This window comes from Apiotrichum porosum, assembly GCF_003942205.1.
Source record: "Apiotrichum porosum strain DSM 27194 chromosome Unknown scaffold_20, whole genome shotgun sequence".
NCBI classification, from domain to species: Eukaryota; Fungi; Basidiomycota; class Tremellomycetes; order Trichosporonales; family Trichosporonaceae; genus Apiotrichum; species Apiotrichum porosum.
In genome coordinates this window covers 210,132-235,497 of record NW_021167127.1, presented here as the reverse complement: position 1 = coordinate 235,497, position 25,366 = coordinate 210,132, and the positions used below count along the sequence as shown (strand labels likewise).

The 25,366-nt window shown below is 59.9% G+C and overlaps 7 protein-coding genes across 7 annotated transcripts; 4 read left to right on the top strand and 3 right to left on the bottom strand.

The window, feature by feature from the left end:
• Positions 1-301: 301 nt before the first annotated feature.
• Positions 302-1,317, bottom strand: EHS24_005280 (uncharacterized protein; the record flags this gene model as incomplete). Its single annotated transcript, XM_028620809.1, has 5 exons — positions 302-415; positions 468-698; positions 770-852; positions 903-974; positions 1,029-1,317. The coding sequence occupies 5 exons, from the start codon at positions 1,315-1,317 to the stop codon at positions 302-304; spliced, it is 789 nt and encodes a 262-aa protein (XP_028472025.1).
• A 1,556-nt stretch (positions 1,318-2,873) lies between these two features.
• On the top strand, positions 2,874-7,490 carry DOA4 (ubiquitin-specific protease doa4; the record flags this gene model as incomplete). The annotated part of the gene is made up of 12 exons (XM_028620808.1): positions 2,874-3,179; positions 3,234-3,325; positions 3,370-4,716; positions 4,758-5,262; positions 5,300-5,814; positions 5,851-6,052; positions 6,111-6,425; positions 6,460-6,587; positions 6,792-7,090; positions 7,149-7,231; positions 7,392-7,411; positions 7,466-7,490. 12 exons carry the CDS (start codon positions 2,874-2,876, stop codon positions 7,488-7,490), a joined length of 3,837 nt encoding a protein of 1,278 aa, XP_028472024.1.
• Positions 7,491-12,023: 4,533 nt separating this feature from the next.
• Positions 12,024-15,242, top strand: EHS24_005278 (uncharacterized protein; the record flags this gene model as incomplete). Its single annotated transcript, XM_028620807.1, has 2 exons — positions 12,024-12,092; positions 12,138-15,242. 2 exons carry the CDS (start codon positions 12,024-12,026, stop codon positions 15,240-15,242), a joined length of 3,174 nt encoding a protein of 1,057 aa, XP_028472023.1.
• A 440-nt stretch (positions 15,243-15,682) lies between these two features.
• Positions 15,683-16,030, bottom strand: EHS24_005277 (uncharacterized protein; the record flags this gene model as incomplete). The annotated part of the gene is made up of 2 exons (XM_028620806.1): positions 15,683-15,847; positions 15,899-16,030. 2 exons carry the CDS (start codon positions 16,028-16,030, stop codon positions 15,683-15,685), a joined length of 297 nt encoding a protein of 98 aa, XP_028472022.1.
• A 1,255-nt stretch (positions 16,031-17,285) lies between these two features.
• Positions 17,286-18,776, bottom strand: EHS24_005276 (uncharacterized protein; the record flags this gene model as incomplete). Its single annotated transcript, XM_028620805.1, has 1 exon — positions 17,286-18,776. One exon carries the CDS (start codon positions 18,774-18,776, stop codon positions 17,286-17,288), a length of 1,491 nt encoding a protein of 496 aa, XP_028472021.1.
• A 2,490-nt stretch (positions 18,777-21,266) lies between these two features.
• EHS24_005275 (uncharacterized protein) lies at positions 21,267-21,946 on the top strand (the record flags this gene model as incomplete). Its single annotated transcript, XM_028620804.1, has 2 exons — positions 21,267-21,632; positions 21,698-21,946. The coding sequence occupies 2 exons, from the start codon at positions 21,267-21,269 to the stop codon at positions 21,944-21,946; spliced, it is 615 nt and encodes a 204-aa protein (XP_028472020.1).
• Positions 21,947-23,470: 1,524 nt separating this feature from the next.
• EHS24_005274 (uncharacterized protein) lies at positions 23,471-25,191 on the top strand (the record flags this gene model as incomplete). Its single annotated transcript, XM_028620803.1, has 2 exons — positions 23,471-23,479; positions 24,211-25,191. The coding sequence occupies 2 exons, from the start codon at positions 23,471-23,473 to the stop codon at positions 25,189-25,191; spliced, it is 990 nt and encodes a 329-aa protein (XP_028472019.1).
• Between the last annotated feature and the right edge of the window lie 175 nt (positions 25,192-25,366).

Below are 25,366 nucleotides of genomic sequence, written 5' to 3'. Positions count from 1 at the left end.
ACACCTGTGGCAGTTGTGTCTCTTCCCTCTCCCTTTCATTGACGGTGTCTGCTCCCAACTGTGTATCTCCTGCTGAACCCCTTCCTTCCCTCCCCTCACTCCATTAGAAACTTGCCATTCTGTTCCTCAGTGTCTATCTCCGGGACTCCTGGGCGTCTACGTAAGTGCTATGTTCCGCGTAATACCAGTAGCGTGTCTGTGATGTCGTGCCCACTGTAGTTGGATAGACTGGTCGCTTGTTAGGTGGTAGCCAGACAGCACAAGATGGATCACGCATGCAATCTACACTGTACATCATTTTTCACTCCCTGCTCTTCCTCTCCATACGCAGCTGGAACGCCCTGTCCTCGGCATCTGGATAGTGCACCGCGCGCCTCCTGGCCATTTGCTCGCCCACATCGGCATACAGCGACTCCTGTGGACGCGGCGTCAGCTCTCCATGTTCATTCATGCCTCACCCAACCCACCTTGATCGCTCCCCACGCTCCCAGCGCGACTTTGGGCGCGACCTCTTCGCCGAGCTCGGCCGCGCGGTCCAGGATCTGGTCGGCGTCGACTACCTCGTGCGCGATGCCCGAGGAGACGAGGTCCGCCTGCGTCCAGCGTTTACCGAGCACGGCCTCCTGCAGGACGTTGGGGGTCATCTTGGCGCGCATGATGGCGGCGGGGGGACCGGGGATGGGGATGCCGATGAGAAGCTTGAGCCAGGTGTCAGCAAGGGGGAAAGGGATAGAGTGGCTCGCTCTCTGGGTGTGCGTGGGGGGCTCACCTCGTTGAGAGACCAGAAGGAGCGGGCCGTGCTGGCGAGACGGTAGTCGCAGCACAGGGCCGTGATCATGCCTCCCGCGAAAGCTGGTGTGTCAGCCACAGTCATGACTCTGTCAACACAACCGATAACCTACCGTGGCCGTTAACCGCGGCGACGGTGACGAGGGGGAAGGTGAGGAGACGGTAGTTGACGCGGTCAAAGACATCTGGCAAAGTGTCAGCTGGTTTGAGGATTGTGTAGCTGAACAGGCCGGCCTCACTGTTGACAAAGTCTGCGTTCTTGAGCAGCTCCGGGTCGCTGAGGCCATTGCTGAAGAACTTGGGGATATCCGACGTGACGACGAGCGCGCCGCCCACCTTCTCCTCGGCAGCCTTGCCGCGGTTCTCATCGCGCCATTGGCCCTCGACCTCGTCGAGGCGGTCTGCGAGCTCGTCAAACACGCGTGGGGACAGGCGGTTGTCTGGCGGCGAGGCGAGGGCGACTTGCCAGACCTGGCCACGCGGGCGGGTGAGGTTCCATGCGTTACGGACGAGGAATGTGGGGCGCATTGTTCGCGGTAGTGCTGATGAAGCAGGATGCAGTGAACCGGGCAGTGAAGAAGGAGGACGGAGCGTACGAGGTCGAGATGTTGCAACGGTTCGACGACGGTTATATATGCGTGTTGTCGCCCGTCTGTTCTCGGCTACTTGGGCACCGGCTGCTTGGGGTCCCCGCACTCGGTGCATGTTCCGGTCCCTCCCCCAAGATCCACCGGCATCGATCCCCCCGCCATCCGCGGCCGAGAAGACCATGATTAGTCACGGCCCGACACTTTCGACCTCGTTGACTCGACATGCATAATGTTGCTCTCATTGCACGCAAGTCCCCGTGTTAGAGGTGGGGTGGGTGATTGCCGATGTGGACGGCCGTCGTGGGTCAATTGTGCAGTCTCTGTGGACCTCTCATCGAGCCCTGCGCGTAACCGCGTAACTGCTCCTTCTTTGGCAACGTTGGGATCGACTCAACGGTGTTGCTGTACGCGATTCCCTCCAGCTCTCAGTGTATGCATCTGTGGGTGCAGGTTTCCTTGGGTGCATGGGCACAACTGAGTGGTGGCATGGTGCTGCCACTTTGGTCCACTCCCAACAATCTGCGAGTGGTGCACCGTGTTTGCCACTGGCTGTTGCCGGCAAACGCTGAGGCTCTGCTTTGCTACTACCGGCACCATGTGAAGGAGCTGGTTTCAACTGACCTTGTCTGCCTGCATCGTGTGTGTGTGTGGTTGCTTCTACTGTCTGGTGCCTACTTGGCAGTGTTGTAGAGTCGAGTCGAGCGTCGGGTCACACCACTTTGGTTGTGGTGGTGGTGGTGTTCATCCTTTGGACAACTGTAAAAAACCGTTAGCTTGTCATTCTCTGCATCGCCAGAGCATGTCCTTTGATTGAGGCGGTCGTCCCACCGCCGCAGCTGTCGCGGTTGCATACCATACGCGTACGCATGTGTTGGAACCGAGAGCAGAGGCCGCCAAGCCCGCCTTACACACCGACTGTCTCTGGAATCTCTGGCCCCGCTTCGTCAGCGCAGGCTTCCTCCCAGCTGGATCAACTCTCGCCATAGTCATTGTGAGAATACAATGTACGAGTGACACCACCCCTTGTGGACTCTTGTGACCCACTTGGCCACTTGAGATGCATGAGAGAGAGATGCATGAGACATGTGGTCTACATGCTTTGATGGCGACCAGCGCTGTGCACCCACCCAGCCGACAACGGAGACAAAAACGTCATTGCACCCACCATCGGCTCATCCGGTGCAACGCAACATCGCGCAGCAGCGGCGGCGGCGGCGGCGCGGTCGTCATCATCCATCCATCCATCGTCGTTCGTTGTTCTATTCTGTCCATCAACCCACTCTCCCATCACAGACTACAGGCACACAGCGCATCGCCACCGTTTCTCATCTCACTACACCGCAGGCCGGTCATCCCCTCCGCTCAAGCACTAGATGCACCGTCCCCAATCCCCTTGACGCTGCCCCCATCCCCTCCTCGCCGCCCACCTCCGAGCATTCGTCACAGACCTACAACCCTCCCCCTCCCCCCCCCCCTCCCCCCCACGCCGCCGCCATGAGCCGCCGCCCGTCCATCCCAGCCTCCAATGCGAGCTACGACGGGCTGCCATACGACAAGCTCAAGGCCATCGCATTCGAGTCCGACCCAACAGTCGACCGTGGTCCGCGACAATGGTTCGACCTGGCATTGCGACACGCCGAGACAGCGCGCCAGGCCGAGCGCCGAGGCAGCAAAGCAGACATGTTTGTCGCCTACTCGCGTATCGCTACCAGCTACAACAATGCAACAGGCCATCCGGACACCAAGGCCCTCAAGGCGACCGACCGCGCTTGGGCCCAACGGCTGGCAGATTTCAAACCGGTGAGTGACAACGGTTTAACATACCGCCCAACTATTTCCAGTACTGATGTATAGACGTGGGAGATGGCTGTGCGCAAGGCTCGTTCACTCAAAGAGGAGTTTCGAGAGGCAGACGAAAAGGCCAAGGCGGCTGGCAGCACCAATGGGTATGGCTCTACCACGCACAAGGACTTGACGCTAACAGTCCCAGGTCCATGGGCCCGCCGCCTGTTCCAACCCCCGCCGCACGACTCGCTGGCCAACGAGGCTCACCACCTATTGACGCAGAAGCTGGAGGCAGCATTGCAGACCGCATGAAGGCGCTCAGCGGCCATGGGGTCAATGTTGGGCATGTCCCTAACCGTATCAGCCACGACTTTGGCAGCGGCGGTGCAGGGGTTGCACACGCCGCAGCAGCAGCACCAGCGCCGCCGGCAACGTCGATGCACGCTGGACACCATTCGATCTCCTCTATCCCTGTACCTCCTCCGCACTCGAACGGCGTGGCTCCGAGCGTGACGGGTGGGTCGGCTCAGAGCGCTCTCTCGGCGCGCTCGCACGACGACGGTGGTGGTAGCCTGGGCGGACTCGTTAGCCCGACCCTTGGCAGTCCCACAAAGTCGATACCGACGCTCCCACCAACCCACGGTGCGACGCCGCCGTCCACAGGTGCGTCACCTGTTGACGAGCTCGACAAGTTTGAGCGCGCTTTCCCCTCGTTGGACAACTTTGGCAAACAGTTTGGCGAGACCGACCTGCCAGTCATCACGGGCTCAAGCAAGCCTCGACAGGCATCGCCTTCTGGCCCGAGGCCTGCACCAGGCTCGCGCTCGAACAACAACCTCGCCGACATCTTGTCCTTTCCCTCACTTCCGTCCGTGCCTATGGATATCCCCGGCAAGTCGTCAGCCGCTGAGGCCGCCGTCGACCTCCCTCCACCACCTCCACGTCCAGCACTCGATTCTCTTGAATCTGCCCCTTCTCCCCCTTCCCCCGACCTCCTCAACGACCTCAAGCGGCCAGCAAGCACACCAATGTTTGGCGCAGCCGGGCTGTCCATCTCGCCCCCAGAGGCCTCGCCCACAGACCTGGAAGCACGTTTCGGCGCGCTTCGCGTGGGAGAGAAACACACCTCGCCCGTTGCTGCTGCCGCCGCCGGTGTGAGCCCTCCAGCACGGTCACTGCAGCCTGGTCCTTCTGGCTCTGATGCAGCTCCGCGTGCGCTGGCGACGTCGCCTCCGACGCAAAAGCCGGCAGTTGTGCCCCCTCCTCATCCATCCACAGCTTCTGGCGCCCTCACGTTCCCCATGGCCGCCCCAGCTCCACCACCGCCATACGGCATGCCGACAAAGAGCAGCCTGCCCGATTTTGCGTTCACCAACAGCATCACCCCTGAGACCCTCCGCACGTACTTTCTCAACCTGTCGGTCGACGTGCTCCTTCTTGATGTGCGCGCGGAGAAGGACCATGACGTTGGCTACGTCGGTGCAGAGTACATTGACCGCGGATGCAAGATCAACACGGTGTGGATTGACCCCACGGTCATCATGCGGCCAGGGTGAGTTGGCGTTCTGTGAAATCCAACTAACTCGTTTCCAGGATCAATACTTCGACTGCCTTGGAAGACGCAATGTCGATCCTGCCCAAGGAATACCGTCTCGCGTTTGAGAACCGCAATCGCTACAACATTGTTGTCGTGTACGACCAGTCGTCAACGAGTTTCCCCAAGAAGGGCTCCCCACCGACCCCCGTCTCTCGCTTGGTGGACCTGATCCACGAGAACGAGTATGTCAAGCCATTGCCCAGGTTCCCTGTCCTCCTTATCGGCGGATACGAGGGCTGGCTGTCGTTCATCCACAGGCGCGTGCAGCAGAACCAAGCCCACCACTACGCCGTGTCCAAGTCGCCCACGTCTCCACCCACCTCCAACAGGCCGTACAACCCAAAGACGAACGGACATGCCAATTCGACTCCATTGGGTCCCAAGCCGGTCGGTGCGGGCAACATGCCATCGGACCTGGTGACCAAGAAGCCTCCCCAACACGCTGCGACCTACACCCACGGTTCGCAACCGTCGCAGTACTCCAAGGATATCACAGAGAATGTGGGTGACCATGTTCGTCATTGTTGCTAACCGTCAGTTCAACTATGGCGCCCCACAGTCTATGAGTGGTCCGTTGTCCTACTCTGGTCACCATGTCAGCACTCCATCCTTCCCTGGCCACGCGACGTCTCCACCACCTGCGTCGCACCACGTTGCAAACCCTTCCTTGCCACGCACTTCACATGTGCCATCAGCCTCGATCTCGTCGTACTCGGCACAGGCGCCCATTGCCGCCCCACCGCGTGCGTCAATCCACCCCGGCGCTGGTACTCGCAGGCAGAGCGGATACCTGGACAACACACAGCACTACTCCGGGTTTGGTGCAACGTCCAGGCCCAGCATCGACTATCCCCAGGCTCACGCGCTTGCACTCGTGCCCCAGCCTCCCCCTGCCGCGGCCACGCACAGCCTGGAGAGGCATGACCAGCGTCCCTCAAACCAGGTCGTGCGGAGCACCGCGTCCCGTCCTGTGGAGCAGCTCACTTCGAGCAGTGGCGTGCGCTACTGGCGCAACACCAAGCTTGGTCTGACTGGTTTGAAGAACCTGGGAAAGTGGGTAAGAAGAGTTGAGCAATACTAACGCATCAGCACATGCTACATGAATTCCACGATCCAATGTCTCAGTGCGACGTTGCCGTTTGCGCGGTATTTCCTGGACGGCCGTTTCAAGCGCGATATCAACGTGTACAACAACCTTGGAACCAAGGGCGACCTGGCAATGGCCTTTGCCGAGCTGCTGGGTGCGCTGTGGGGTGAAAACTATACGTTCCTCTCACCCATCTCATTTAGGGTACGTGAAGGGACGCGTGGAGGAGGCCATTGTACCATTGTGCTGACGGACCTCGCAGAAAAGCATCATTCGGTTCAAGAACGACTTTGCAGGCACCGAGCAGCACGACTCGCAAGAGTTCCTGTCGTTTGTCATGGACGGCCTGCACGAAGACCTGAACCGCATCAAGGTGCGGCCAAAGCCCGTCGAGATGACGCCCGAGCGAGAGGCGGCGCTCGAGTCGTTGCCGCCGCAGATTGCCTCGGACAAGGAATGGGGCATCTACAAGCAGCGCAACGACAGCTTTATCGTCGACCTGTTCCAGGGTCAATACATGAACCGTATGGAGTGTCTGACGTGCCACAAGGCAAGTAGTTTGGAGGAGGCTGGGCCAGTGAGCTGCAACGTTTACTAACAAAGCGCCACAGACATCAACGGTGTACGACTCGTTCCAGTGGCTTACGCTCGACCTGCCCTCTACCAAGTCTGCCTGTGTCCTGCCCGAGTTGTTCGATCGCTGGACCTCGCCCGAGATCTTGGATGGTGACGAAAAGTGGTGCGTACAACCCCCCCCCCCCACAAGTTGGCTGGACATGGTGCGAGAGGAAGCATGCCTTCGGTGTGCCTGCCCTGAACCTTACATGTCCACCTTGTCAACGGTGCCTAGGCGAAGGCAGAAGACGCCTCCGACTGCGCACCGTTTCCCAGCTTGCGTTTCATCTCCATCATTGGCACATTCTGACGTATATCTTTCCTTCAGGTTCTGCCCTCGCTGCAGAGTCCACCGCCGAGCGTCCAAGACGCTCACGCTCGTGCGCCTGCCGCCAGTGCTCCTTATCCAGCTTAAGCGTTTCTTACCTGTCAACGGCGGTCGGTTCTGGAACAAGTCCGAGACGCCCGTCATTTTCCCTCTCAACGGGCTGGACCTCACCCGCTTCGTTCCCCCCCGTCAGCCCACGGGCGCCGAGGACATGGACGACCCGCGGACCCAGGTCGGGCCGTTCAAGTACGACCTGTACGGTGTCAGTAACCACATGGGCACACTCAGTTCTGGTCACTGTGAGTTTTCCCTAGTGTTTTCAAAGTGTGCAGGATGATGCTGAGACGTGTACAACAGACACTGCATACGTCAGGTCGTCGGACCAGTGGATGTTCTGCGAGGACAGCAGGGTCCAGCCTGCCCGCGAACAGGACGTGGTGGTGAGTACCGAGTGCGGCTTTTGGGCACCCGCACCGCGCTTTCAGAGCGAGCGGAGCCAGATGCCTCAAACCAGAAACGATGCTGACACGTCCTCCTCTTTCACACACACTTTTACGAACACATTTACGAACATTTTTTACGAACACGTAACGGCAACAGTCACGACCAGCCTATATTCTGTGAGTGTTTTGGCGATCCTCAGCGCAGCAACGTTTCTGACAGGTTACCCACAGGTTTTACAAGCGTGTGCAGGCATAGATATGATCGAACGAGGTTGTACGTACGGCGCAAGAGGTGTGCGATGCAGAAAGTTGTGTGCAATTTGGGATTATGGAAGCGGCTCAGTAATTCAGCAATGTGTTGCCGTACGGTGTCGACAGTGGCGGCTGTCGCGTGGTGGCGTCATCGTCCATGTCCTTTTCCAACGAGGCAAAAGGCTCTATGCGGCACGGTACACACATCACCCTCGCTGCACAGCGAGGATGTCATCCGTCAATATCGTATGATCCCGTTCCAGCAAACCGTGCACCTATTATGTACCTGCAGTGACGAATCGTGCCAGATTGCGGGTATCTGACGCGTTGGGCAGCACTTTTGTCCCGTGAGATGGGGGGGGCGGCAAGAGTGCGAGGTTTCCGCGTCGTGCTAATGGATTCCATCCCGATATCCCGATCGATTTCGTACGCCCAAGCCACATGTCACTTGTGCTATGCACTGATGCCTGGTGATCGGTGCATGTGACGGGGGAGTGGGTGGGGTGGGGGGTCGCACAGACTGGGCTAAGCGCCTGGCGCCAGGTGCTCACACTGGCCTCACTGGACCACTGCGTGCGCACGGAGACCCATGGGTGGTATATGTGGAGGAGTGGGCCCTCATATCCCTCATCCTGCGTTTATCAGACAGGGCTACCTGACCCATATCCCGATTACCACACATCGCACTGATCGCACTGATCACTGATTACTGATCTAATCGTCTCAGCTGTTTCCTTTTTATGTGTATCGCAGCAGCACTACTGCCCGTTTCCCTTTTGTCTTGCGCACCTGTTCTGCCAGCCACTCTGATCACTCTGACCACTCTCAAGCCCAAAGCCCGAGCACGAGCCCAAGTCTAAAGCTCCAGCCGCCCGGAGGCCCCGTCCGCCTCCTCGAGCGTCCACCATGCCAGCGGCCAGCGGCGCGATCAAAGTGGGGCGCGTGACAGGCTATACGATTGTACCGCTTCTCGCCAGGGCCTCCCAACACACGCCTAATACAAAGTCCGTGAACGCGCTAGCTGCTAGCTGTATGAGAAGACGCGCGTGTTGGCGGCTGCTTTGGCTGCGGATCTGTGCGGAGATGCAAGGGAGGTTACCGGCATGGGGTTGAACACGTTGGCGGGTGCGTTTTGGACAGACGGTGTCTCGACCTCAGCGTCTGCCGGCCACACGATCGCACGACGGGCGTGACGGCGCGACGGCGCGACGGCCAGATGCTGCCACATGGTCATTTTACGTTTTTACGTTTTGTACGTTTTTGTTCATTTGTTCGCCCCGACACGCCGGGGAACTGGCTAAACTAACTTGGCTTAGCGTCTGCGCCAGATCGCCAGGCCCCAAGGATACATGGACGGCCCAGGAAGGCGACGCAGATATGCCATGTGGTCGCTGGAGAGAGGACGTGTGTCGTGAGCGTGCGTCGGCCTCGCACTTGAGGGTTTTGACTGGCCGTACTGGATGGAGGCGGCGGTGGGACCACACCGTGCAGGCGCCAAGCTCCTGGACGAATTTGCGCACCACAGGACCCCTTCCAAAGCCTCATCATGGTCCTGTCGTCCTGGTCATCCTGGACCCGAGGACGCGTCCTGCAGGCGGGTGGTGGTGGCAATTACGCGATCGCCTCACCCACACCCGCGGTTCGCTGCCGGCACAGGTAATTAGTGAACGAATCTGTCGCGAGGCAAAACGCCAACGACGGTGCATGCAGCGGCTTGTAGCTGCCCCCCAAAGGTGTGAGATGCCACAGCCAAGTGTGTCGCCAGGCGACACAAGTGGTGTTTCCACCACTTGTCACTGAAGCCACAACGACCGACATGCAAACGGAATATCCTGATCATCCTGAGCCCACCGCTGAAATGGCTGTTTTCCGGGCCAAAGAACTTTTTTTGCCACGGTTTACGCGTTCATTGTGCCGAGTTCCTCTCGCCTGTAGCCTGTGGCCTGCAGCCTGTGGGACTTTTGGCAGCTCTTCTTCTCTGGATCTCTGGATCTGCACCTCGCCCATGCCTCATGTCCTGCGAGAAACCTGCTTTGCATTGCTTGGCAACGGCCACCCAGTGTCTCCTCCCTTTGTGGGAGCACAGGGCCGGGCTAGGGCAGTGTACCGTCGTCCTGGGGCCACCTGGGTGTTGTTGCATGTTCCGCTGTACTGCAGTGTCCCGTCGACGACGACGTGCTCCCTTGGCTGCCCCTCTGCTGCCTGTCTGGACAGTGCATGCGCCGCCGTGTCGATCGGAGATCAGAAGGTGTGGGGGTGGGGGGTGGTGGCTGTTGACGCAGACACCGGGGAACAGGAGCAAACGAACGAGCGACCAACCACCATGTCCACCAGCATGTCACAGGATCACAGGCGGGGAGAGAGGTGGTTGTGCATTTCGAACTGGCCCAGACCCCACACGGGCGACGGGAAGCGACGCGTCTCATGGTCCAGCGAATATTTACTCCGACTTGGACAGGTGGACAGGTGGCTGATGCAAGCAAAGCAAAAGCAAGAGACGGGTTCTCTTCGGCTCCTTTTTTGCGGGTACAGCAGCGGGCCAGCGCGCGTCATACCGCACCCTGCGTGCACCTCTGCACATTGTCCTGCATACGTGCGCGCATGCGGTATACGTCGATGGCGGCGAGGGCCCGGTTCTGTTTGCCCTGTTCGCTTGTGTCGGACGGGCAGGCGGGGGGTCGACGGGGCAAAACGTGTTGGCGCCACGGCGGGGTGGCATGGGGGCAGCGACGAGGCGGTATGCAGGAGAGGGGAGGACAGGGGAGACAGAAGAAGCAGCGTCAGAAGAGAAGAATGCATGCAAAGACGATGAGAGCAAGAGAGCAGCTAGAGAGCAGAGAGAGAAAACGCAGCAGGCAGCCAGCAGCCACCACCACCCAGCAGCACCACCACGACGGCCTTACGGCGCGGCACACTGCAGGTTTCCCGCATAGCCCACAGCCGGGCGTCTCCATCCCCATCCATCCGTCTGTGCTTCTCGTTCTTACACCCATCACACACCATCTCATCATCCACGACCACCACCACGACCTCCTCCTCGCGTCCTCTGGTTCGGGTCACCTCCTCCTCCCGCCCGGCGTGCGCGCATCCACTCCATCCATTCTCCCCCCGTCTCGAACTCTCCCCCCGCGCCCCTCCGACCCGACCCACCCACCGTACACCTCGGTGCGCTCTCTCGCCCCATTGCATAGAGAACAATAGACACCAGACGCTCCTCATCGCGTCCTCGTCTCCGTCCTCGTCCTCTGTGTCGCCGTCCCTCGTCTCTGCTGCAGCGTAGCCGCACCCCCACCGTCGCTGCACGCCGTGACCTGGAACCGGAGCATCGGACAGCCCCGACCCAGGACATCCACCACACTGCCTTGCCCAGGTTCACAGGTTCCATATCCTCGACAACACCTGACTGCCCCCTCCTCGTGCTCACGTTTCATTTGTGCGACGCAGCCCAGGCCCACACCGCGCCAACCCTCGACGACGACCGCGTCCGCCGTCATCGCTCCTAGTCCGGCCGCCAGAAGCCCAACTTCGCGTAAGGCTGTCGTCTACCGGCCGGTAAACTCTACTGCCTCTGCCGCGCCGGCTGTGTTGTCCAACCCAGAAGACACAACTTTAACGTCTCCCTCCTCCCCTCTCCCCCCTACGAGGCCCCTCCACCCACGTTACGATACGCGCACTGGCCCGTGCACCAACCGGCCCCCCTCGTTGTTTGAGCGACACTTCTATACTGGGTGAGTTTTGGCGAGCGCGTTACGGAGAAAGGAGGGTCACCCGCTTCCTGTTGCTGCTGCTGTGTTGGTTTGGGAGTGTGTCGCGGGACTGTTGATCCATGCCGGTGCGGCACCGACATGCCTTGCCCATGCTCCCGACTGTGCAGCACAGCACCCACCGACCCACCCACCACCACCACCACCACCACCACCACCACCACGAAGGCACGCCCACGCCTATAAACTGCGATCTAGGCGTCGGTGCACGCTTACGCCACGGGGTGGGGCCGTTCGAATCGGCGGCCCCGGCTTGCGCTATCGCTGGGGGCTCATGGGCAGTGGTGGCGTCGGCTGTCCCAGTGTTGGCGACCGGCGAGCCCTTATGCCTGTCCTGGCTTTTGCAGTGACCCCGTGGGCGTCGCCGTCGACGCGTAACAGGCGAAACACCTGGCAGCAGCAGCGCACCGTCCCCTTTCGCGAAGCAGGCGGCAGACATTGCAACCTGCTGGTGCCTGTGCGCGCACACCCCAGTCGATAGGTCATGGCCTCCGTCGCTCGTTCCTCGTTTAGAGTTCCTTTTGCCTGTCCTCCTTCGTCCTGCTGTCATTCATCCTGGCCTAAAAGGTTGCTGACACGCGCGCAGCCAGTGTATCAACACCGAAACCCCCCCACTCACACTCCCTCACGCGAGCTTGACGTGCGGCTGCCAACACGCACGTCGTCAACTTTTGTTTACGCCAGTCCCCCATCACTCTCCTTCTCCTCCTCTCCCGACTCTCTTTCTCGCTCTCTAAACCCCTCCCTCTTCTCCTTTCACTACCCTCATCACCATGGCCGAGGGAACTCAGCTCACGAGCTGGTTCGAGACCGCAAAAGGCGAGGTGCCTCTGCCTCTGACAGTGAGTTTACTACACTACTACATGGTCACTAAACGTCAACCACAGGGCCCCTCACTCTCCCTCTCCCCCGTTCAACCCAGTACTGTCTTTCTCTTTGGCGGCAAAGTCGTTCCCATTCGCCGGTTAACAGCCGAAATGTGGGCGTTCGACCTGGCCCGGCGAACATGGTCGCGCGTCAACGCTGGCAACGGCCCTGGCGCGCGCTATTTCCACTCGATGGATGTTTGGGAGGACAAGCTCGTGTGCTTTGGCGGTATGAGCGACGCCGACACGCTCCTCGTCCACAACGACGTGTGGATGTTTGACTGCCAGTCACGACGATGGCTGCCACAACCGTCTCCCGAGGCGCCTCTCGGCACACCAACCGGCCTGCCGCCAGCAGTGCAAGACGCCTCCATCGTCCCGCAGGCGCGTTACGCCCATCTCAGCTCGGTATCTAGGGAACAGCTGGTGATCTGCGGCGGCCAGCGTTCCGACAACACCTGGATCTACGAGATGAACATTTACGACCTTGCGCGCGGGGTATGGACGTCCAAGACGGAGCAGCCAGAATCTCATGGCTTGCATTCCAAGGGTGCATACCGCAGCGTTGCCGCGTCGTCGACCCAGCGCGTCGTTATGCCGACTGCCGACGCAGTGACAGGCGCCCCCGCACTGTCCTACTCGGTTGACGAGGAGGGCGGCGGTGGCGACATCTGGTGCTACTCCAACTATGACTTTGCCAAAGTCCGTCGCGAGCTGGAAATTGTGTCACCACTGGATGGCGCGCCAGATACACCCACACTGTCAGACAAGTTTGTGTCCCCACCATTATTCAACATGGCCGACGTGTCGGGCAAGATGACCGGCGCATCCCAACCGCCAGGACTCCGCTTCCCCGCCGGTGGCATCATCGGCAACCATTTCATCCTCTGTGGCCTGTACCTGGCATCGACGTCGGCCGCATTCTCCATCTGGGTTCTGGACATGACAACCCTGGTCTGGAAGCACATTGAGCCACAAGTGCTCTCCAGCGGAAGCTGGAACCGCGCCGTCCTGTGTACCGACACTGCACGCCTGCTCGTGTTTGGCAACTCGCAGTCCGACTTGGCAGCAGACTATGGCAAGCGCGCAGTCAACCTCGACCACATGGCCGTGATCGAGCTCGAGGCCTACGGCATCTACCGCCCGCCAAAGGCCATCCTCTCGGAACGTAACCAGGACATGGGCTTGACGATCCTCGAGGAGAACCTCGTGTGCGACTTTGACATTGTGTGCGAGGACGGTCGCAGGATAAAGTGCTCGCGCAGGCTCCTCATGGAGCGCTGGCCATGGTTTGCCGAACAGCAGGCTGCTTTGATCGCCAGAGCTGCCGCTATTGTCAAAGAGATGCCCGCGCTTGACAGTAACGATGCCTTCCTCGGTTCGCTCAGCCCTGCGCGCTTTACACCCGACTGCCTCCACATTCCCGAGCCCCTCCCCGTCTGTGTGGCTTTGGTCCAGTACTTTTACACCTACAACCTCTCGACTCTGGTCCAGACGCGCGCGCCCGTGCTGTCGGCTCTCCTGTTCTTGGCCAAGCAGTACAACATGGAGCGCCTCAACCAGCTTGTCGTGCACGCCCTCCACAGCCGTTTGGAGGCATCCACCGCAGTCGGCGTGTACGAGGTGGCAACACTGGCCGGCGAGCGAAACCTCGCCGCACGCGCCCTCCAGCTCATCCACATGGCCAAGAATGGCTCCAGCAGCCGTCACCACAACCGCCGCCCGGGGTCCGTCATGACCAACGACGGTAGCCAAGGTTCCGCTACCCAGACTCCTCCACCAGCATCGCATGGGTCCCTCCCGGACGCGTCTACGCAGGCTGCCCCGTCGACTACGAGCCACGACAGCGGCGACACGGCTGGCAATTTTCGTCAAACCCGCGTCCGCTGCGAGTCGTTGACCATCCCTGTTGATGATGTGGTCGCCGGTCTCGAGGCCGAGCTTGCGTCTGCTGGTCGCTCACGACCAGACGTGGACAAGCTTCTCGATGCGCTCGACATGTCCACCGCTCCCCCTCCTTCTCCCATCATTCGGCCTGTCCCGTCCACACTGTCGCCTGGCGCCCACTCCCTTTCGCGTTCCACCTCGCTCTCCTCTGTCGCATCTGCGCGTCTGCGCGCACGGCCACCCCTTTTCCCTCCCCCAGCAAGGCCGATCCCCATCCGCCCCGTGGACGGTCTCTTGACACCACCAGCACTTATCACCCCGCTCACTGCGGAGACACTGCGTGCGGCCAGCCCGACCTACTCGGATGCCACCTCGACGTGCCCGCGCACTCCTTCCGACTCGACGCGCAACTCGCGAGACTCGACGTACCTCGCCGACTCGCCAGTGACCCCCGTGTTGCCAGAGCGCCGCCCATCGTTCACTGGCACTCCCATTAAACAGTGCCTCCCATCGCTCCCCGAGGACGAGCAGCTTGTCGACGACGCGTCGTCGTCGAGCTTCTCCTCGGACATGTCCGATTACGGACGCAACGTCCCCTCTGTCGCTGTCGTTGTCGACGACACGGCCGTCGACGCCCCCGAGATCGGAGGTATCCTCTTGGGCCAGCAGTCGCGGGCTCTCCGGGCACTCCACCCACAGGGCAAGCTCACGCGCACGGCCTCGCTCAACACGCTCGCGCTCCGCCCGCGATCCTCGTTTGACGAGTATCCAGTACAGGCCCGTGTGGGCAAGCGCGACGGCGGCCTGGTGACGAGCACGAGCACGAGCTCAATCGACGTCCTCGCCGTGCCTCCCGAACGCCTGGACTCGCGGTCCGACGACGGCATCACCACCACCACCACCGGCACGTCGTTCAAGGGCTGGGCCAGCTCGACCGTCACGCTCGTGGCCGCCGGCGCCGCCGCGCCCGGGGGCGCGGGCGGCGCGTACAAGCCCCGCCCGACATCCATGATGGTCAAGCCGGCCAACGCGACGACCGAGGCGGACGAGCACGAGCGTCTCGTCAAGTTTCAGCACTTTATGGCCGAGCAGCAGCGCGCGGCGGGGATCCCGTCTGCCGAGGCGCTCGCCGTGGCCAAGCGGGCCACGGGCAAGGCTGGCCAGCAGAAGATGACGCTGAAGCGCCTCGGCCAACGGCTCGTGGGCCGCGATACCTGGGGCAGCATGGACATGGTCTAGTTTAACGTGTTTCTTCTTCTTTTTTTCTTTTTTTGATTTGGTTGGGTTTGATCTTTACCGCAGCTGCTGCTATTTTACTTTTACTACTGTACGAAGAAATCTTGAGAGGAGGGACCATATCTACATGTATACACAATTCCGTTTTTGCGCCTCTTGCTCGACCGTGCATGCTGCTTGCTGCTGATGTTTTCTTTCCAACGCGTTTTCTGCATGGCCACGGTTCTCTGGTACAGGTAGCCAGCCAGACACAGCGTCGACATTACACCTGGCCATGCCTCGGCTGTGAGTTTGGGTCCCAGAACGCTAAACCACACACACACAGACCTCCACCTCGTTGCGCGAGCAGAGGTCGATGCGTGCACGTAAACAGTATCGATTGACATGATACATAGGGAAAGGGAGTAAACAAAACAGCTTATAGGTTTATACAGGTGTATTCATCAATGGGGCAAGCTGTGTGGGCGAAGCGGAGACGAGTGTTGAGCGCCAGTTCGGGATGTAGCCTCGTGATCACCACTGGACGCCGTATGGCACGAAGAGGTCGGCGACGGGGCTGTGAGCGTCCTGCTGCGTGCCTCCGCTACTTGGTGAAGGTTGGGACTCGGCTGTTGGCGGGGTTTGGGGAGTGGCTACCAGGCGTGTCCTGCCGCACGCACCACTGTTCCACAATGTCGCCGCGACCGGTTTAGGATCAAGGTAGACTTCTTGTCCTCTGCTTCGGGGTCGTCTTCAAGGTCGTGATTAACAACGGTAAAGGCACGGTTCGGAAGCGAGTCTGGGTCGGGCATGTAGCTTATGGTGTGAGTGAATGAGTTTGCGGCGGGCACAGGGGATCTTGGACGGCCCACGTACCGGTCTGTAAAGTAGCTCTCGTCGTACGTTCTACGTTGCGACACACCCCACGACCCCCACGAGTCGGTGCCCGGTTGCCACACGCAGTCCATTGCTCCTCGCGCAAAGGAGCGAACAAACGATAGACTCGGAAGCGCCCACTCGGGAAACTGAGCCGATACAGCGCCGCACGCCTGGTGGGGGGTTCAACGGTGGGGTGACAAGGCCGGCCAAACGACGAAGACACGCGGGAGCAAGGGAAACACGTACCATGTTATAGGATCGCAAGATGAGCTCGTCCGTCAGAGTGCACCACGCGTCCGGGGTGGTGAGCTTGCGTTGCAGCCTGAGCATGAGAGCCGGAATCTGGTTCTTGCTGCAGAAGAACGGGCGCGTACGGCGAGAGAGGGTCGGCACGTGTCAGCGCGCGCGCGTGCTCTGAATGTTTAGTTGTTTGGCCTCGGAAAGGGACGTACAGACGGTACGCAACGTCGAATACGGCGACGGCAAAGTCTACGTCGTCGAGGGTGCCCATGTCACCGGTGGCGAACGCGTGACTCCAACGGCGACTGGCCTCACGGCCTGCCCAGCGTGCCTTTGCATTGAGCATGCCCTGGGTTGGAGAAGACGACTCCGGCCCATTCTTTGCGTGGGAATAAGGAGTTGGACGGGTCGGGGTTGAGCGACATTGGATGTGGACGATGGACACGAGTCAATAACATCAATAACATGGGCAATTGGGCAACAAGACAACCACCACAATAACAACAAAGCCCGGAAGGGTCACGTGACATGTCGCGTACACTGGGAGCTGGGAGCTGGGTGGTTTGGTCTGGCTCAGACACGTCAATTGGGCTGCCGGTTGGTCATTCCACGTCCTGCTCATAGCCCATCGCCAGTTGTTGCAGCTGCTCTACCACCCAGTCTAAGGAAGTGAAGCTACATGACAGAAAAACGGCGAGCAGAGGGGGTGGGGGGCGCGGGGTGGAAAATGCTTGGTGCAGTGTTGTCTTGGGGGGTTGTATAAATTCGCTCTACGGGGGGAGACGGGAAGGGGAGGTATCGCGGCAAAAGTACCATGTATGGTGTATGGTGTAGCACAAAAGAGGGGGGTTGTGGGGTGTATGACAAAACATGCTTTGGAGATCGAGATTGTTCGTGAATGCGTGGGTGGGTGGGTGTGTCGGCATCTAGCGTCTAGCATCTCATCGCTCAGATGAAGAGGGATGCGACCACGAGACCGCCGAGGGAGACGGCGGCGGGGGCGTACGTCCTGGGACCCGCGGCCGACGTGCTGCTCGACTTTGAGCTGACCGAAGTGCCGTTGGCGGCGGCAGTGATGTTGCCCGAAGCCTGGACGTCGGTGGCGAGCTGGGCGAACCCGATCGCAGAGGGGTTGTACCTAAACGAGGTGTACACGTTCTTGAGGAAGCTGGCGCCGACGATCCAGTTGATGGGCGACTGCGACGACGTGGACACGGTGAAGAGCGCGCCGACACACATGCTCGATCCCGCGTACGTCTGTCCGAGGTTGAAGTCGTCGTCACTGACCGAGTAGACTTTACCGCCAAACCCGAGGGAAAAGTTGACGACGGTCGAGCAAGGGTACTCGTAGTATCCGCTCATGCCCGAGCTGGCGAGCGACTGCGAGTTGGCAATCTTGGCGTAGACGGCGGCGACGACGGATGACGGAGCGCCAATCAAGGTGGTACCAGTGTCGATGGCGGCGGAAGCCGTGGACGAAGCGTACGACAGCTGGGTGCCCTGGATGGTGATGGACTCTACTGCGATACGCCAGTAGTCTTCGTTGGCGGTCGGGATGGAAATATAGTTCATCGACCCGGTGAACATGGACGAGTTGAGTCCGCCAAAGACAATCTCGCCGCCTTGGCTCTCGACGTCTTGGACAGTCGAGACGCCGCGCCATCGCTGCAAGAAGACGCCAAACTCGGGGTCGGACCAAGTGTTTTCAGCCAGTGTCTGCCACCAAGGCGTCGCGCCCGAGTTTGCAATGGACGCAAACGCCAGGCCCATGAGGCCTGAAAGCGGGGCGTCAATGAGGCTCGAGGACGATGACGAAGAGCCCGACGTGACGGTCTGGTTGACGAGGCCAAACGCCTGCTGGGTGACGGAGAAGCCGCCCATGGACACTGTGTCTTCGGCCAGGAGACCGGCGACGTCTCCCGAGCCGTACGAGACCTCAAAGGGAGAGGTCGAGACGGAAAGTGTAGACGACGAGGTCGTGTCATAGGTAGTGATACCCGTACACTGGCTGCAGTCGTTGTCCATCACCCACAGGTCGGACGAGCCCGTGTCCATGATGACGAGAAAGTACTGGGCCGGGGTTCCGATGCCGACCTTGCCCGCGTACGAAGCGTCGACGTTGACGTCTGTCAGAGTCACTGCGCCAGACGTGTCGCGCTTACGCCGCTGGAGTTCGGCAAGCTCGTCGTGTCGGCGCAGCAGCTCGATTTCGTCGTCGGCGAGGTGCTGTTTGTACTTGCGACGCAGCTCGGCGGCCTGGTCACGCATCCAGGCCATGCGTACTGCAGGGTCCGAATGGTACTGTCGTCCCGCAGGCATGGAGAGGGTGACCGGGTAGGCGCCGCGGGCCTCGGCATACGACCTGGGGGCGGCGGGCGATGGGGCGGCAAGCGCAGCAGAGGCTACGAGGGCCGGAGCCAGGAGAGTGGCGAGGAGCATGATGACACTGGGAAGAAAAGGGGAGGGGGGAAAAGTCGGTGGCGATGGGTGTGGGGGGGGGTGATGAACGCGCGCTGGGTGTTGCTTTAAAGAGCGTGTTGGCAGTGGTGGTGGTGGTGAGAGACGACGAGGCGGCGCGGTCGTCGCTGCGGGCGCGCTGCGCACCCAGATCCAAAAGAAGAACGCTCGGGGCTGTGGTGTCTCTGGATGCGACGAGGACGACGTCGTTTGCAAAATGGCCGGGCTGAAGGGTGATGGGATGGGATATGGGAGTGTGAAGAGGGGGGAAGGGGCAAGTGACTGTGGTGGTGGTGGTGAAGAGAGAGAGAGAGATGGAGAGAGATGAAGAGAGATGAAGAGAGACGGGGGATGGGCCATGTCAAGAGCAACAAAGGGCCGGGCGGCGGGCGGCGGCGGCGGCGGCGGCAAGGGGGTCCGCCAAGCCTTTTGGCCGGGGACAGAGGTCTCACCGCAGTGTCGCGTATGCATGGCCCCCCCGGTTCCATTAGCGTGTGCAATACAATGTAATGATGGCATATGCATGCAATGTGTGTGAGAGAGGGGCCCATCTGCTCGCTTCTAGAGCGGACGCTGTGCCAACGCAGAAGAGACAGACCGCGAGATCCCCGGGCAGTTTGCCCCGCCTCTTTGCCCCTCTGTTTTTTGCACAGCCGGTGACGGGCGACCTGTGCAATGCTCCTCTCTCTGACAGCTTGTACTCGTCATACTGTGCTGCTGTGCTTGTGCTTTTCTCGTTCGTTCTATTCGTGTGCACGCAGTATATCGTCGTAATGTGTTCTTTTTAATCCTTCTGCTGCCCAGTCTAGAGTCTTCTCACATGCGCATTTTGCGGGCGCAGCAGGCTGCAAACGAAAACAAACCGTCCACATCGACTCTCCACGGCCACCGCGCTTCCCGTCTTACACACTGCGGTGCGCATGTCTCGGCTCAAAAAAATAATACACATGATCCTGCTTCCTTGCGCAGCCTCATACACCCGTCTCTGCCTCTGCCTCTGCCTCTGTCTCTCTTCTCGCTCTCTCGCTCTCTCTCTCTCTGTTCGGCCGGAAAATCATGTGGATCCGCGCTGCGGGTGAGCTCGTCGAGGCAGTCGCCTGTGGCGTCCATCCAGGCCTCTGCCTCGTCATCACCCCGCCGGCCGCCGTTCGCTCCTACATGCCGTGCCAGAGGACCCCTACTCGGGTGCTCAGTGCGCAGGCACACAGGTGACACCCGTCGACCTCGTCATGGCAGACTGAACAAAAGCGCAGAAGAACCCCATCCCGAGCACGCGTCGCTGACTTGCAAAAATCATGATGATGAAATATTTCTGTCCACCTCAATGCTGTGCAGTGTCCTGGGGTATGATGAACCCCGTCATCCTCAACGGCCTCAACGGGCCTCTCACGGCATTCCAACGCGTCTCCATTTTTTTGCGCACACCAACACACACGCGCCCGGCTACTTGCAGCACGGCTTGGCGCCCTCTTGGCTGCGCGCTGTGGTGTTCCAGGGCTTGCGGCCGCAGTCGTGTTCGCTAAGACCAGTGGCCGGGTGGGCTGCAGCCGGAGCGGAGTGTCAGTTGGTTGTTGGGGAGAGGCCGATGGATAAACTACCTGCTCGCTGCTTGCTGCTTGGCACAGGGTGTGCATATCGCATCCACCAGCTCTCGGTGCATGACGCGCACCCACGCAATGGTGGACCACAGGGGACATTATGATGGCAGGGATGCTGGTGGTGCCCAGGAACAATGAAATGGCACCAGACACGCCCGTCGTACGCCGCTTCTCTCCGTCAAAGTCATTTCTACCGTCGTGGTCGTGGTGGTCCCTCTCCCCCCCCCCCCCCACGGGGCCACAGATGGACATTGTGTGATTGCTCCGTCGGATCTGGCCCCCAAGGTTGTGGTTTGCTGGCTGATGGCAGGATGTTGGGGGGGAGTAACCTACTTGCTGATGATATCGGTTTAATTTTTCCTGTGGCGCCACTCCACAGCGCGGACCGTGAAATGATACGTCTCGCAAATACTCTCGACGGACCGCTGCTGGCCGCTAGGCCGCCGCCAACGATCAATGCAGAGCCCGGGCACTGGCGGCGCCAAGTTGTACAGTCATACTGGGCAGGGACACGCAGACGTTGGGACAGTCGTTTGTCGTCCACGCATATGGCTCGCGAGCGATCTACTTTGGTCCATTGAACGGCGGGTGAGTTTGTCGGACAATGGCACAGCGCAATACTGCTCCGAGCTGCTGCCCACCAGGCTCGTGCAAACACTACCCAGACGTACAGGCTGGCTTGCTGCTTGCCACACGCTTTGTGTTCATGCATGCTCGCAGCTGACATTCCCATGCCTACTTGCAACAGGCGCGCCACAACGTCTCCCGCCTGTTCAATGCGGGGACCCCACCAACAACAAAAGTGGGTCCTGTCATTTGCTAACATGACCTTGCCGTCAACTTTCATCATCTCCATCGCAAACACCTCACACATATGGCCCTGCTCCTGCTCCCCCAGCGCACATGCGCAGCAAGCAGCTCACGCCTGCTACCATTCACCCATTTGCGACAACGTCAGTTTACGTCCTCGCCCTCGTCACACGGTCGCGCTCCCGACTCGCTCCTCAACATTCCCGCGTTGGACAAGGACGAGGACCACATTGCCGCCCGCGAGTGGCTCGACGAGTTTACGGTCGATGACGTTCCCAAGACGTCATATGTCGCCTCGTACGCGCGGTCAAGTGGTGCGGGGGGTCAGCATGTCAACAAGACAAACTCCAAGGCCGTCGTCCACATGGACATTCACAAGGCCAAGGGCGACTGGCTGCCACGGTTCGTCGTGCCCGCTTTGCTACAGTCGGTGGGTCGAGCAGAGTACTTTGCAAACGGTGTGCCCCCACTGACTCTCTGTTCTCGTTTTAACAGTCCTACTACCACGCGCCCAACCTCCTCTTCACATCCCAGGAGACCCGGTCGGCGCCGCAAAACCTACGCAAGGCGCTGGAGAACATGCACGCCGCCATTGTCAAGTCTGGCCGTGGGTTGATTAGGGGCCAGACGAGCGAGGAACAGAAAGAGCGGGTGCAGATGCTCAAGGCGGGCGAGCTGGTCAAGAAGCGGTTCCACAAGGAGAAGATGAAGAGCAAAAAAGCGAGTAGGCGCGGTGATTATTAGACGCCGGGGCAAATGGTGGTCCGTGCCGGTGGTTCTGGCAGAAGTAGCACCGCCAGCGCCCCAGCGCTTACAGAACATTGTAGAGCGCAGCGGACGTGCGCGTGTGTGTGTATGCATGTATACAGGCCGCGAGGGAGTCGTCGGGTACAGAGAGCCGACTCGAACAAACGAGAAGGGCAGAAGACCCGATTTTGCCACCCTACGAAAAAAAGACCCCGCCTGGCGCCCAAAGTTGTCACACGAGCGTCTATATAAACCTTCATGGCCCATCAATTCTCCTTCCTTTCATCCACTCTCTCATCCCCCATCCCATCCTCCGACCACATCCCCTTCTACCACCCCCCTCCCCCTCCTCGGCCGTCGTCTCAACACAACGGCCGCCCGCATGTCGCGGGGTAGCGCTCAGCACTGGGTGTCGGTGGCGAGACGGACGCCCTCGGGCCACCGAGCTGGTCCGTTTGCCACCCGCATTTCAGCCTGACTCATTCATACACTCTCGGGTGTGTGTGGTCGGGTGCTGGCGCGCTGGGACAGTGTCGTGCCCTTCCCATACCATAGGGGAGGAAGCATGCCCTGGCCCCCAAGACCAAGAGACTTGCCCGGTTCACGCTGGGCGGTGCTCGACCCGGCCGTTGTGCTGGACGATGGCGTCAACCCCTCGATGGGCACGACCATGACTACAAGCATTTTATTTGAAACAGAAACACACACACTCTCTATATCCCATCTACTGCATTATTCAAGGACACTACGTCGTCAAACTCTGCATATCCACACCGCATGGGCACGTTACACATCAAGCTGCACCGTACCACACAGTCCTCCTCACCACCGCGTTCCTATTCACTGTCGACATCACATCATTCGCCACCCTGCGCCCAGCATGATCACGTCCCTTTGGAAGCATCCGTTCCTTTGGCACCATCACGCATCCCCCTTTCTCGCAAGAAACAGCTCAGCCTCGTTGTTCCCAGATTCATGTTCTCCGTCATCCTCACCTTGTCCCCATCGCTGGCCTCGCATTCAATCCCTCCATTCCCACTTCCCCCTTGTTGTTCACATGTTTGTCCGCCTCGCTGTTCTCGCATTCTCGCATTCTTCCCAGACTCTCGCATGCTTCCCATCGGTTCCCATGCTCCCCCTTCGCTTCTGAAGGATCACCCCCCGCGCACAAACCCATCACCACACATACACGCATATACACGCACAGACTCACACAGACGACCTCCCCTCCCCTCGTTCTCCCACGCACAGGCCACATAGCTGTACGACTACCCATCCCCATTCTCCTCTCCTTTCTCCCAAGCATGTGTTCGGCGTGACTCTGTTCCACCAACACCCCACCACCACTGTACACCCTCCACCACGTCTCTAGGCTGTTCCCTTTTACCTTTCAACTCCCGCACTCCTAGACCGGCCGTGGCGACTGGCTCAGCCTTGGTAGCCGAGACGGTGCCCTCACTGGGTCACCGTATCCATATACCCACCCACGCACCCACCCCAACCTCAACCCCCAATCCCAACATGTCCGCGGTGAGGCGGTCTCGAGCGATTGACTTCGGCTCGAGGTAGTTCCAGGCGACTGTGCTCGGTCCTGGAGTCTCCCGTGAGGAAAGCCGTAAACTGTTCCCACAATGTTGTTGTCTACCCCTCAACAAGTCCACCAGGTGGCGGCGTCGGGCGACTGGTCAGCTCGGAGTAGTTTCAGGCGACTGTGTTGGCCTGGAGCGTCGCCCGTTGGAGGAAGGTTCAACCGTTCCTACTTGTTTCCAACCCTTCTTCACAGCTTCCCCCAACCAGCTATCGGCGAGCGCGAGACACTGTCCCCCAACTACACAACTACACGCAAATCTCTGTATACCCACAGCATTAGCACACGCACAACACTGGCGGCGGCGGCTCTCGGGCGACTGTGGTCAGCCCGAGGTGGCCGGGCGACTGCGTTCAGCCTGGTAACTGCTCGCTGCACAGTCACATCACGTTCACATCACGTTTACCACATTTACCCTGTCACCTGCGCCTGCACCTACACCACATTGTTATCCAGACTATTACCAAAGCGGCTGCGGGCGACTGGCTTCAGCCCGTGGTGGGTTCAGGCGACTGTGCTCAGCCTGGACCGCGTTTCTTTACATCATTTTATTGAAGTTGTTACACCCGTGGAAATCTACTGTTGGGGAGCCGCTCGTCACTGTGGACGCCTCACCTTGACCTCGACTGTCGACATCTTGGACACCCTTCGACTCGCCTAAGCTCACCATCAGACCGACTCGCACTTCGCCACTCTGTTCGCCGGGACCCGACCTCGACCATTCGACCACCTCGACCTCTGGACCTCCTCGACCCATTCGACCCATTCGACCAGACTCATTCGACCAACTCGACCTCTCGACCTCTCGACCAACTCCCCTTTCGACCGCCTCGACCCGTGCATTGTTCGACATGGATGGGTGACCGACAACCTTTCGACACTACGACATGTGCGCCACCTCAAGACATGTGGACGTGGACCTCGACAAGTTCGACCAGGACCGACATGTTCGACTGCTTCAAGACTCGCATCTGGTATCGGCCCTCTCGCGCTTGACTTTACAGGACGTCTTCACGCTTGGCAACTGACGATTGGAGTCCTTCCTCTGCACTGGTACGACGGCATTTCTACGCCACTTCGGCACTCTACACCTCGACTCTCGACCCGGCACGGCTTTGGCTCCTGGACACACCACACGGCTGCGTTCGACACTGGACCTCTGGAATCGACTGGACCTTTGGAATCGACTGGACCTTTGGAATCCACTGGACCTTTGGACTCGACTGGACCTTTGGACTCGACTTTTGGACTCGGCCGACACGGCCACCTACTCGACAATATCAACATACACGTGCTCGCCGCTACCGACTTCCTCGCTACTGGATCGCTCCAACATTTGACCCGCGCTCGCCGAAGGACGACACTCGCCACTGGACGACACTCCCCACTGGACGACACTGGACTCACAGTTGGTTGCCATCGACAATCTCGACATGGATGCGGCGCGGTTTTGGACTTCCTGACGACTCGATTTGGTACTCGACACACACACAACTGGACGCGCTCAGCACTGGTACGACCCGACCCCCCACGCACCCCGCGTCCTCCTCCATCATCACTCTGCCCCTGCCTCTCTGTCACTCCCGTTCCCCATCTCACTGGACACTTTAGGGAGGTTCACACTTGTCACAATATCTGTGGCCTGGTTCCCTGAAGCTTCGTGAGGGACGACACGGGACGACACGGCGACGACTTTCGGCAGACAGACACCAGGACGCTCGGCAACCCATTCGTTCGACGCTCGGCACCCTCAACATGGACCCTTTGCGCGACACTCTCGACACTCTCGGCTCGCGATCTCGACCTAGGACAGGCCTGCCCCACCAGCA